The following is a 13,328-nucleotide window of genomic DNA, read 5'->3' as shown; positions in this document are numbered from 1 at the left end:
TTGGCTAGTTCTCATAAACCTTTAATGGCCTTTGCCAAAATAATTTCTATAATGCACTCTAAATAGAATGATGTCATGCAGTTCCAATAGCTGAAATACCCACAGTTGGGTGTGTCAATCTATTTGATCTAATATGGTATCATTACTAGTCATATTAATTGAGTTGAACAAAATACAAATAGTTACTAGATCGTCAAAATGTCTGCCTAGACTACACACTTGTGCTGAGTATTCCGATTAGTAGATTTTTAATAAATAATCCATTAAGGAGTCAGGCTCTTCCTCACTTAATTTAATCTCTTGGAAAATGTTATAACTACCAGTATCCTGAGTAAATATATCACCACCTAATCCTTCACTTCCTTAGCTTCTGGGAAAGCAGGCATAGCATGATGCCCAAACAGGATCCATTAAGCAAAGAAACAGAGCTCCTGAAGTAAAACACTTCTGTGAAAACATTCCTTGTCACCTCTTGCAAATTTGAGTTATGTCACTGGAGGAATAGAAAAGGCAAAAACACAGTTAAATGTGTATTTGTACCTTCGTACCTTGCAGTACACCTGAAAAAATGGGGGTCAGTGTGGATTTGAGGATGCACTTAACATGGGCTACAACTAAGCAGTTAAATCCAGTTTACACAGTTAAAGCTGGAGTGATTATGAACTGAATTTTCTTTTAGTTGGGTTTTGTCATGTGCAACACTAAATGACATGTATTTGGCTGCTTAAATCGAATATCTATGTTTAATTTTTTAAAAGATATATATCACTGAAATACAGCAAATAACACAGTGTATGTGTTTATGTGTGCCTTCCAGTGTGTAAGTTTAAAGCACATAAAAGATGTGCTGTCCGAGCAACAAATAACTGCAAATGGACTACATTAGCCTCAATTGGAAAAGACATCATTGAAGATGAAGATGGTGTAAGTACTATTTGTATTTGCAGTATTTTCCAAAGCTGTTTCTTCCTGATGGTTAAAAAAAAGAGACTAAGCATAGACATATTGCCATGTGAACCAGTGAAGTTAATGGTAGGTGGCTATATTCCTGTACACTTCTTAAAGATTAACATGGTATTTAGACAAAAGTTACTTTCCTATCTCACAAGACAATTTTAGTATCTGTGGGCACTAGATTGCAGCTGTATTATAAGATTTTAAAGGCCACATGCAGAGAAACTCAGAATCTGGAGAATTGCTCCCAGAAGTTCCTACTGCTCTTAAGCAAAGGTGGTATTTTATGCTGTTACTGTGCTGTTTTGGCCATCTATTTTGTGTCCTCCTTACCGATGGCTGTTTTCAGGAGGTTTCTTTGGAATTCACTATCATGTGGGTTGTTGGTTTTTTTTACTGATGAAAGCAGGAATTTTAAAATTAGCAGAAGGAATGAAAAAACCTTTTTAAAAGAATTTGTAATGGGTTATTTTTACAAACAAACTATGTATGTGCCACTGCTGTGAAACTTCTTCCTAGAAGGTTAGTGTGAAGTTGCACACCTATGAGTGTCCTGAGTTGCCATTGGTATTAATGGGACAAAGAGTGTACTGAGTAAAGCTTTGCACTGCATTTAGGGACTGCTTCATAGAGCTGTTACTTACCAACCATGGTGAGGGGGTAAAGCCAGAGAGGTGTTCTGCTGTCCTGCCTATTCTGAATTTTAGTTGTTTTACTTGGTTCGTGTCATGTAGTCAACATTAAGTTAGTGGCTCTTTATTTATATTACGGCATCTCTGGATTTCACTGCCCCATTATTTTATGGTTAGTTGCTACCATAGTACCATGAATAGTTGAACAAGATGTGCCTCCCTTCTTCAGCTGTCACGCTTTCTGCCTAGCATGTGAAACACCACCATAGGCCACGTTCATAGCTGCTGCCTTGTGAGCATCAGTGTCACTTACCCTGGTCAGCTATACCTGCTTCTTTGATGAAAGGGTAGACCTGTGGAAAGTACGTGAAATCCACCTACATTTGAGAGACAAAAGCCTCTAACTTCTGTTTCTGAGTATTTAACTCGTGTGACTACTTCTTCACAGATAGCTATGCCTCACCAGTGGTTAGAGGGTAATCTGCCTGTCAGTGCCAAATGCGCAGTCTGCGACAAGACTTGTGGCAGTGTTTTACGCCTGCAAGATTGGAAGTGCCTTTGGTGTAAAGCTATGGTAGGTGCAGTGAACCACATCCAAGCATTTAAGTTTTTGACAGCTTTATTGCTTTATTCTTTTTAGTTTTTCATTTCATAACCTGCTTTTGGATTAACTAGGAGCAGGCAGCTTGTGCAAACTCAGGTCTTTCTAATGTTCCTGATTTCTTGTGACTGTCCTACTTGCTTCAGTTGTTTTTTAGTATTCCCACAGCTGCAGCTTTGCTTTAGTAGGTGTTGGTATCCGGTGTGTTTTCTCTGACTTCTCCTAACTGATAACTGAAAGTTCAGGTGCCTGTTCTGTAAACCTGCTAATCGTATTTTCTTTTTTATTGCAGATATTGCTGTAATAATATTTTAGTAATATAGTTAATATTTATTGATATTAATGTAGTAATATTTTGTTACTGCATAATCTTGAAGTTCTCCAGCATACTCTGTAGGTTGCTGATTGAAATTCTATAGCATTCTATTGCTGTTTCCCCAAAACATAGTTTTCTCTTAATTTTTTTTAACTTGTCTAAGAAGATGGGTTTCATATACCAACGTACAGAAGTGGAAAGTTAGCAGCTTTTTTATTGTTGAATCTTTTGGCATATAGATGTCTGAGGCTTTGTTGTGTAGGCAGATGGAAATGATTGGCATCCCAGAGGTGATGTGAAATTTAGGTGAAGTGCAGCCTGTCTTTCCAACAATTATGGAGCAGACCTCTACAATGCACAGTTTATGGGACCCACCTTTGGTGGGTTAGCTTAGATCAGTGGGTTTGCTAGCTTTGGTGCAGATGGGTCTTCCAGAAGAGCCAGGTGGACCAGGCACATACAGAGCTACTGCTTTGTATGTGTGCAGAGTGCCTTCTGCCCCCAGCACGGATGCTGGCTGCTGGGAACTTGGCCCTCCCTTTCTCATGGATGGAGGCTAATGATTCCCTTGAACGGATGATTCATGTCTGCTATAGGGGTAGCCGAAGGTGAAGTGCTCCAAACTTATATTTTGTGGAACAAGTGAAAAGTCTTTGTGGTTGAACACTGTCACGACTTTTTTCTGAGTTTTGCTCCTCTTCCCGCTACACCTAACTATTATTTATTAGCCCATTTTTATTACATAGATACTATTTAATTTATACTTTCACCCTGAAATTCCACTGTAGGGAACTAATTTTTTGTTTCTTTTGTAGGTTCACACTGCCTGTAAAGATCTGTATCCTCGTAAATGTCCACTTGGTCAATGTAAGGTATCGATCATACCTCCAACAGCACTAAACAGTATAGACTCTGATGGTACGTAGTATTGTAGTGCGTTGAGTGGTAGCTCTGGACTTGCGGAGACTGCACTTAAAGGCAGCGAGTGGATTTCATAAGGAGTATCATGAAATCTAGCAGCTTTAATTTTATGGTTTATGTTGATGGAAAGTATAGACCAAAAACTTTATCACAATTTAATAGATTTTATTGTATGAAGTTAGCAAAAGTGATTGTTTATGCTGTATATATTCACTCTGTTTACTTGCTATGCAGTGTCTTAGACCAGAACATCATGCTACTGTTTATTATTCATGCTAGGAAGATTGTTCCATATGTGAAATTATTTTTCTTGGCATTTAAATAAATTAATCAAACCTTATTTTAAATTGCACATTATGGTAAGTGGATTTAAATTAGCATCCTTTAATGCCATTCTTTTTATTTGTAGCTCTAGTAATTTTTTTAGTAATCGAAAACAATACTGTCATTTTAACTTTGCCTGAATCAAATGTCAAAACCTGTATCTACAATGTCTGATTTTGAAGTGTTGCTGAGAAACCACTGCTTTCATCGACTGGTCATGTTAGGGACAACAGTGTCCATTAGTACCACTTACTAAGGACATTATAGAAAGCCTGCTGTAATTAGTTAAGGCCTGCACTGAATTTACTAAGCTTTGAATCACAGCGGAAGACCTCTTGTTCAGTGATTCTATTATAATTAGTAGTATAACTTCAGTCTGAAAAAAAGGTTATCATGCGAAGTCTCACCTGGAGTAGCTGAATATAGTAACTTAAAATCTGTAGTGCTCTTAGAAAGCTCATACAGATGTGGATGATCCATTTCAACCCAGTAAAGTTGAAGAAAAATCATATTCGAAACCAAACACTTATAACTGAAATATATATTTAATTAAGTGATAATCTCTGAAGGTGAGATTTGGGAAGTATTCTAAAAGGTTAGTACTCTTCTTCACTATGGAAAAACAATAAAGCTATTGTCTTCAGGATTTTACTAAATCTAGACACTGAAAATACCTGAAAGAAAAAAATGAACTGGTAAATCTTTAGCAATTATGTTTTCCTTGCAGGGCTAGTACTCAGTTTAGAGTTTACATTATGCATGATAAAATGTACTCCTTTTGTCCTTCATCCCTTTCTTCCTCTTTCCCATGATTTCTTTTTGTGTTGTTCATATTAGAAAGCTTTATTTATTTCATTCTTTCTAACTATGTTCACAGGTTTCTGGAAAGCCACATGCCCGCCATCCTGTGCCAGTCCTCTTTTAGTTTTTGTTAACTCAAAGAGTGGAGACAATCAGGGAGTAAAGTTTCTTCGGCGATTCAAACAGTCGTTAAATCCAGCTCAGGTGTTCGATTTAATGAATGGAGGACCTCACTTAGGGTAATGACCTTGGAAACCTGGAGCAATCCTTTCTGCAAGGGAATTTAGTGCGAAGTATAGTGTCGTGTTGTCCCCGCATTGCTAAAATTCAAAACCAAAACCTATCAGCCCAACTGTTTAGTGGCTTTTTGGCTAGCTTTGACTTCTATTAACTGGTAAGACTCAAAACCGTTGCAAATATTGAGATGCTTTCCTGAATCAGGGCCTTTACTCAGTTGCCCAGCTGCTTTTCTTACATTTCATATGCGTAATTCAGATGTTCCTGTGAATTTTTTGTGAATAGATATGGAATAAAACTGTTGTCTAAATGTACTCTGTATTTTTTGGAAATTCTGAACACAAATGCCAGTGGGGGAGTCTGCAGTGGGTGATGGACGAGTACAGTAAAACTTCTGTCATCTGAAAACTATGGTCAAAATATAGTTTAGGCAACATATGCAAATGGTCAAGAAAATTAGCATCTCACAGAATTTGGAGCAAGACCACAGTTAAAATCATCAGGCATTCTACAAAACCTAAGGGTTGATTGTTGGAGAGAGAGGGGTGAAATTTGCATAGTGGTGGCCACAACCCAAGCATCTTTGCACATTCATAAAGATTAAATTCATGCACATTTTTCTGTTACCTAACTTAATTCCACTCAGATATGGCATTGTGGTTGAATGGCCTATTAGTATCAGTTACAGGAACTAGAAACACTAATTTTTGTACTCTTAAAGATGCAGAATTATGCTTGTGTGCTAAAAATGTAGAGGAAACATACACAAAAATTCAGTTCAAACAGTGGGCAAATAATACAAATACAATGGAATACAGCTGTGGACTTTTGTGCTCAGTACTGTGTTATTGACATGTTATATTAACTCTTTAAATTGTAATATTCTTTTAATTATAAGCCTGATAATCTGAATTGAATCTAAATCCCTTTTGGCTAACATTGCGTACATGTAATTAAATTGACAGTAAAAAGTTGATCTAAATTGGAGAGGCAATTTTTGAGAGAGGACATTCTGAAAAAGATGTCTGTTTGCAAGTTCTCTTGCTTCATTGTCCTGGGTTCGGCCATACAGTTGTACCTAGGAGCAGCAGCATGGTTCAGGAGGCTTGCTTTCGTTTTTTAACCTATGATTATAGGTCAGCTTGGTTGCTTTTAAATGTTTTCCCAAACAGTTTCCAAAGAGAGAGTCTTAGCAGTTTTTCTATCAGGTTGTACTGATGTATTCTTTTTTTCTAGTTGATCTAAAAGGCAGAGTTGCATTGTTTGAGCCAGTGTATGCCTAGGTGTTTTCTCCCTTTTCTCAGGATAGGAGAAATTGTTTTGGTATCAACATTTTTTTCCTTAAATATCTGCATCTTTTGTTCTGAATAGGAATCTGCCTATCATATAGAAGTGACACTATTTTCTTAGAAAAAATATAAATGCTTCAAATATTTGTGATCTTAATATGTTGCTTTATAGAAATAGTTCTGAGATTATACATATTCTGGAAAATAACATGCATTAAGAATAAACATCTTTGGTTTTATTATTTTAAGAGTTTATACTTTACAATTCTTTGTTTTGTTGGTGTTTCTTTAAGTTTAAATCGTTGTTGGTTTTACTTATTGGCCGTTTCTTCACATACCATTCCCCTTTCCTCTGTGTCTCATCTTTCTGTTTGTTCTGTCTCTCTTGTCCTTTTCTGTACTACCCAAGTGTTGTATCCTGGAGTTGTTGCAAGTGAGAGAACAGGAGGAAGTGAAAGCAGGATATGGCTTTAAGCATCTAACATGAAATGCATATCTTATTTGTCTTACGTTGTTGTGATCACCTTATGTGTAGTAATTGCCTCCAACAGTCCTTGCTTTTAGTTAGTCATGCATTGGCAAAGCCCACCTGTATTGTGGAGCATATCCTGTCATTGTGTCTCGACCTCTTCCAAAAATTCCCCATCGGTGCCTTGTGCTTCTGGCTGGAGTGAGAAGCACAGAGCAGTTGCAATTGCACAGTTTAGAATTTTTTAAAAATATGAATAAAATAACATTAATAAAATCCTGAAAACAATATCAAGGGAATTTTTTAAGTAAAACTTGGCATGTTATTTATCAGAAATGTCAGTATAAGTGGAATATACAGCAGTAGATGGGATGCTGCTAGGTTTATTTAAGTAGATGGCTGTATCCACATACCCCCGAGCAGTGAAAGGACCACATTTTCATGTAACAGTTGCTAATGAATATGACTGCTTTCTCAGTAGTGGATGTTACTGGCTCTAAGAAGCTGTATTTTCTCTGCAGTTTGAGGTTATTTCAGAAGTTTGACAACTTCAGGATTCTTGTGTGTGGCGGCGATGGAAGCGTGGGTTGGGTCTTGTCAGAAATTGACAAGCTCAGCTTGCACAAACAGGCAAGTGTGCATACTTACTTTCCTTGACTATACTGACCAGCCTTAATTTTGTATGGTTGCTTTTCCTTGACTTGGTTCTTTGTCATATCTTGTATATGGGCCAAACTCAATAGTTACTGTTAAATGAAAATTTTCACTGGTGTAAACCAGGCAAGTTGTGTCAGGATTGTACAATTGAATTTACAAGCTTTAGATATCAGCTATATAATTAACGTTTGCTGCTTGAAGTAACAAGCATTTGTAAGAGTTTGTACTTTTTCTTTCAAGTTTTCACTAGTAGATTTGCTCCTATGTTGTGTTTCAGTGTCAGTTAGGAGTGCTACCCCTTGGTACTGGAAATGACCTCGCTCGTGTCCTTGGTTGGGGAGGATCCTGTGATGATGATACACAACTTCCTCAGATTTTGGAAAAACTAGAACGAGCCAGCACGAAAATGTTAGACAGGTAAATTTGAATGGTTATACCTGATTTACCATGAGATTCAAATTGTATTTGTTTGGGTGTCTGATGGCCTAAATCCGTCTTAGAGACTTAGTGTTTGGTGGTTTGGGTTTTTAGGGTGCAGATCATAATCATGAGGGAAGCCAAAATAGTAGTGGGGACAGCTCTTCAATGTCTTTTTTAAACTGAAGAGTCAGAGGGGAGAGTGGTTGATGAAACTAGGAAATGCGTTGTCCAAAGATGAACAAAAGGTGACAGTTTATTGCATAACTGATGAAGCTACATAACTGCCTGTTACAAGAAGTTGTAAGCATTAAGAAATTGTAAGGATTCAAAACTGTTTGGGGCAGTTTTATGGGCTCCATGCATGTTATTAAGTGCCATTAAAAGTAACATATTTATTTCAGAGATTCCTGAGCTCTCTTTCCTTGGATGTGAGGAGAAGTCAGATTGTGTGCTTTCACACTTCGTATAATTTCCTGAGGCATCAGCTATGGATAAGATGCTAACTGCATCTTTGGCTTGATCTACTACTAATATTTCTGGGGTTTTAGTCAAAAACAAGAGACCTTTCCACTCCTTCTTTTGTATGGTTTCTATCCATTAAGCAGAAGAGCAATCCCCATTTAAAAAAGTCAGAGGATGATGGTCATGTCATTCCAATGAAGGTGTAACGCTGTTTTTGAGAACAGTTATTTCTTACTCTGTTCCTTTCTCTTCTTTCTGTGCTTGCTCTAATTACAAATGCATGAATGTCATTAAAGGCGATTTCATTTTAGGTGTTTTTAATATGGAATAGACAAACAAGTCGGGTTTTTTTTTATTTTAAGCTTTTCTGCAGATTAATTGATGGTTTTACAGCAAAGTACGTAGTGAATTGCTTGTTACTGGTCCTTAGAAATAATTGTTGGCCTGGACATTCTGAAACACTAGTAGATTAAATCACGTTTACCTTTTTCTGTACTGAAAAAAAGCTTAGTTTCCTTTTTTGGCTAATTTCAGTAGACTTGCTCCCAAGGCCATCTTCAGTGATCACTTGTTCTTTTCAGCAGGCTTTGAAGGATGTTGCTATTAGCAGTTTCATACTATCTATGCTGTGGAGTACTGTCCTTTACCAGGGGAAGATACATATATGTGTCAATGAAGATACTTCACCATTAGCTTTGTTCTCATGTCTGCCTCCCCTAGTTGAGATGAAAAGCTAATGTAACCTGAGAGCTTTTTCTTTAGAAACAGGTCTATTTTCCTTTCACTTCAGTAGTTAATTTCCACAAATTCTTTTATGCTATGTTATGAATGTTTTACCGCAAAATCTGTTGCTTGCATTGAATATCCCATGATTTGTTCACAAATAAGGCTCGTCATCAAATCACTAACAAATAATCTGAGCAATAAAACTAATGTTACCATTATTCTAAATTGTTATCCATATGTAATTAGCTTACAATTGAAAATTAAGCTGCTTTTTTTTTTTTTCTTTTCTAACAGATATTCTGTGATGTGACAATGAATTTTCTTTTTGTTATGTTGGAGAAAAGATGAAACTAACGATCTGGAAACTTAAAAGCTGTTGTTTCTTTCAGGTGGAGTATAATGTCATATGAACTGAAATTACCAGCAAAGCCTTCTATACTTCCAGTGACTGCAGAAGAGTCAGAGGAATGCCAGGTGGACTTCTACTTTTGTTGTTTTGAATATTAAACAACCTGGTACATAAAATACAATATGCAGGTAAAATCTGCATTGCCAGCTGCATGTCCTTGTAATAGATCTGAAATGGAAATCCTGCTGGGTTTGAAGATGTTTTAGCTCACTACTTGGTATTAAACTGCGGAAATGTGGGAAATTGAAGTCTTTTTTTCTGTCTGTTTTCAGATATCAGCTTATGAGGACTCAGTTGCTGCTCATCTTGCAAAAATTCTCAATTCTGATCAGCACTCTGTTGTCATATCATCTGCCAAGTGAGTTTATCCGTTTTATGTACCATGTATGGGATAAATCCCCTGTGTAACACCATCACCATAATAACCTTCTGTCTAAGCCTGATTTTCTTATGTCTGGCCCAATTGGCTTGCCTTAATGTGTCTTGAGTTATATCTTTTAGAGTGCATGTTTTTTTATGCAAAATTTTTATATGGCACAATTGTAATGGGTAGCTTAATACTAAACACATTGAAATTTTAAAAAACCACATAATATAAAGTGATTTTAAATCACATCAGTGTGCAGCTTATATATGAAACTTACTGTTAGTAGTGCAAATATTTGATCTTCTTCACATTACGTTTCTTCTGTTTTGCTTTATGTGTATCTTTATCCATATCTTTAAGAGGACAAATAAACAACTTCACCAATATGAAGCAGAACTTCAGGCTAGGTAGCTTTGCCATAGCTGTGTCAATTCAATCAGTAGTGATCTCAAATGAAAGGGTTCTTTTCCCCAGATTGAAACACTTAAAAATGAGAAATAATTACTTGGCATATTATGGACATCATCTGAGATCAGAAGGATTCTGTATATACCTTCACTGTGAAGAAAAAAAAATAGTTGTATATTTTGATGTATGCAAAAGAACAGTCATAGAATCTTAAAAAGTACATCTGAATGTTATTACATCACTTTCTTTTTTGCTAAATGCAAGTTAATAAAATTTTGTTTCTAGACTATACATAGCACGTGTTGAAAATGAAACCGCAGGATATTATAACTCCAGATTCTAAATTAGGTCTGTATCTGGTTAAATTTATTTAATTTCTGTCAAATAAATTTCAACAAAATGAACAGTACTAAGCAGTTATTCACATCACATTAGTAAGTTTGCTGTCTGTCTGCAGTGTAGGTAATAAGAACCAAGTCGTTCTCTGATATACACAATGAAAATTCATTGCAGCCACTGTAGTTTGCATAGATATGCCTAAGCTGTGGTTCAAAAGCATGAGCTGTGCAGTGGGATGTGTGTAAGAAGAGCTCCATTAAAGTCAATAGGTTTTCTCTATGGTTTCTAGGCTCCATCTTTGCATTGGAATTTGCAAGACTGTGTTTGTAGTTGTCAGAGTGAATGCAAGTTTGCTAATTCCTGTGGTATGGAAGGTGTACAAGCAAAGGAATGGATAAAATTAGTCATGTTTATTTCAGTTCTTAGAAATAAGAGACTGAGACACAATGTGTGCAAAGCCCTAAATAAAAGGTAGGAAGAGTTTTTGTTTTGAAGCTTATCACTTGAATTGAGTGTTGTCAGCTTTGATCACAGAGTTCAGTTTTCAGTAACAATGATGTACAGCAGTATGAATATAAATAAATTGCCAAAAGAATGTAATGTTCAAAACGTACCTATTTTATTTCATTTGATTTCTCCCCTCTCCTTATCTGAAGAATATTATGTGAAACTGTAAAGGACTTCGTTGCCAAAATAGGGAAGACTTATGAAAAACCAATGGAAAATGCAGAGGAAGCTGATGCCATGGCCATTAAAGTAAGACTATGTTCTGGTTTAAAGTTACGGGGTTTTTAATGTTTATAGCTCTTAGATGCTTAATTTTCGAATTACTTCAGGATGCCCAGCTTGGATTTCATTTCAACCAATGACTTGAAAATCTTGTTTTCTTCTTGCATAGAACGGTTATTTCCAAGCCATCTTTAAACTCTTAAGATGTCTATAAATGCTGTTCATACTTTTTCCTTTATAAAGGATAAAGTTCATGGCGACATACATAGAGACAAAGGGAAATATTTTGCATTAGGAGTTATCAGCAGGAGGGTTTGGTGTGAGGCACAAGATTTACATGAGCTAAACAGATAAGAGGAAAACAAAATCACTAGCAATCCCAGAGTCAGGAAGTGTGCTTGCTAAATGGCAATTTGTGGTTCACATTTCTATTCAGCGCACATTTTAGAAAATGAGCTTTTCTTTTTTACTGTTCCAAGGTCAGACAGTGTTGGTTTCCTTTCCCTTAAGCTCAGAAAATCTATAAAATCACCTCTTCTCCTGTGTACCTGAAAAGAGCAACTGCTTAGTGATAGGCAGAGATGCTTGAGGTGTTTGGTTCTGGCTTGAGCCTCTCTGCTCTGTGACAACTTAATTGCTTAAATGTACAGCTGCGTTGTGAAAACAACCTCATGTGTCTCAGTCTAACAGCTGGGCATGTCCCCATAGATTATCTCTCCAAATTGGGGTACTGAACACCCATAATTTCTTATAATACATGGTATGGGCAGATCAGTGGTGATTCTCTGTGCTGCAGGCCACTGGGGGAGGAGTCAGATCTAATCTGTACCCTAGTTATGTGGCAGGCTGAGTTTAGCATGGTGTGTTATTTTAATCTGAGTGTCGGGGTTTTTGGTTGTAATTGCTTTAATCTGTTTGGGTGCCACAGAGTATGTCTGGAAAAAAAACATGCAGACTACTCATAATCTGATATTGCAAAGTGTTGAACCTAAATTTGGATTTTACATAAACAATTACATAGACACTTAAGACGCCTACAGCTTTAAATATAATCTGGTTCTTAATCTCTTGAAAATGTTAAGGTTTTTCTGTGTGTGTTCTTTTGCACTTTGTCTTAGTGCTCTGAGTTAAATGAGAAGCTAGACCTGTTGCTCCAGGCTCTTCACACAGAAGCCCAGGCTGCTCCCCTTCTCCCAGGCATCACTCCCCCCATTGTGGAAGAAGAAGCAGAGGAATTTTCAAGTGAAGAATCCTTGTCTGAAAGTAAAGAGCAATTAGCAGAGTGTGTCTCAAAGTCTTCCACCCAGAAACTCTTCAAACCAAGGGAACAGTTGATGCTCCGGGCAAACAGCTTGAAGAAGGCTGTGAGGCAGATCATTGAACAAGCAGAAAAAGGTGCACATCAGCGACGTTTTAATCCTTACTGATAGAATAAGGTTGCTTCTTTTCTTTTTTTTTTTTTAAACTAGCAGAAGTTTTCATTATTAAAGTTTGATTTCTGAATTGTTCTGTAGCTGAAATTATGTGCTTATTAAAAGCTGCAAGGAAAAAAATGCAGCTTGTTTGGAGTTGATGACTGTCTGTTTGCGTATATGAATACATATGTATGCACGTGTGTGCACATATAAAAGTGTGCTTCTTTTGTAACTATTATCCTCCACAAAATGAAAATTTCTGGCAGCAAATCTTTATCAATGGGTGAAGGATTGCAAAACTCTTTTTCATTGAATTAGCAATATAAATCTTTTGTTAGTCTTTTTAAATTTGAAGCTACAGAAAAGAGGAGCTAATTTTCCATGTATGCAGTTTGTCTTTTAAAATCTTGAAACTTTCTGTCTTTGTTTTTTTAATAAGCAGTTGTGGATGAGCAGAATGCTCATAGTGAAGAACAAGTGAACCAGTCGCCAGTAGAATATAGCAAAGAATTGGATGAATCCAAAGAAGAGGAAAAAGAGGAAGATACAAAGGAACTTGAGTCCCCACCGGGTGAGTAAATGAGGAATAAAATAATTTCAAATTACACAGTCTTTTTATATTGCATTATGGAGCACAGTTGGCTCCATAATTAAAAATGCTAGCATCCTGTTTCACTGCAAACTAGTCACAGATTTTGATAGATTTGGATAAATGAAAGTTAAGGGAAAAAAGCAGGAGACGAGATGAACAGTCTATTGGAGTGTATTTACAAAACTGAGAAGGTATTTATCGGAGAGAGAAGTGTCTGCATTTAACTCGCTGTCATGGTTTAAGCCCAGCTGGTAGCTCAG

The 13,328-nt window shown here is 36.6% G+C and overlaps 1 protein-coding gene across 1 annotated transcript in view; it reads left to right on the top strand.

Moving 5' to 3' along the window:
* Window positions 1-13,047, top strand: part of LOC104402017 (diacylglycerol kinase eta-like) — a gene marked incomplete at its 3' end in the record, with an annotated part of 47,063 nt that extends 34,016 nt beyond the window's left edge. The window contains exons 6-16 of the mRNA XM_010009782.1: window positions 818-924; window positions 2,035-2,160; window positions 3,319-3,421; window positions 4,626-4,788; window positions 7,066-7,174; window positions 7,479-7,618; window positions 9,199-9,283; window positions 9,491-9,576; window positions 10,989-11,088; window positions 12,180-12,456; window positions 12,919-13,047. Coding sequence (XP_010008084.1) covers window positions 818-924; window positions 2,035-2,160; window positions 3,319-3,421; window positions 4,626-4,788; window positions 7,066-7,174; window positions 7,479-7,618; window positions 9,199-9,283; window positions 9,491-9,576; window positions 10,989-11,088; window positions 12,180-12,456; window positions 12,919-13,047 — 1,425 coding nt within the window. The remainder of the gene's footprint in view (window positions 1-817; window positions 925-2,034; window positions 2,161-3,318; window positions 3,422-4,625; window positions 4,789-7,065; window positions 7,175-7,478; window positions 7,619-9,198; window positions 9,284-9,490; window positions 9,577-10,988; window positions 11,089-12,179; window positions 12,457-12,918) is intronic.
* Window positions 13,048-13,328: the final 281 nt, after the last annotated feature.

The sequence above is a fragment of the Nestor notabilis genome, unplaced genomic scaffold (genome assembly GCF_000696875.1).
Source record: "Nestor notabilis isolate BGI_N333 unplaced genomic scaffold, ASM69687v1 scaffold2562, whole genome shotgun sequence".
Classification (NCBI taxonomy): domain Eukaryota; kingdom Metazoa; phylum Chordata; class Aves; order Psittaciformes; family Psittacidae; genus Nestor; species Nestor notabilis.
The sequence above is the reverse complement of the archived record's forward strand: the minus strand, read 5'-3'. Positions and strand labels throughout refer to the sequence as shown.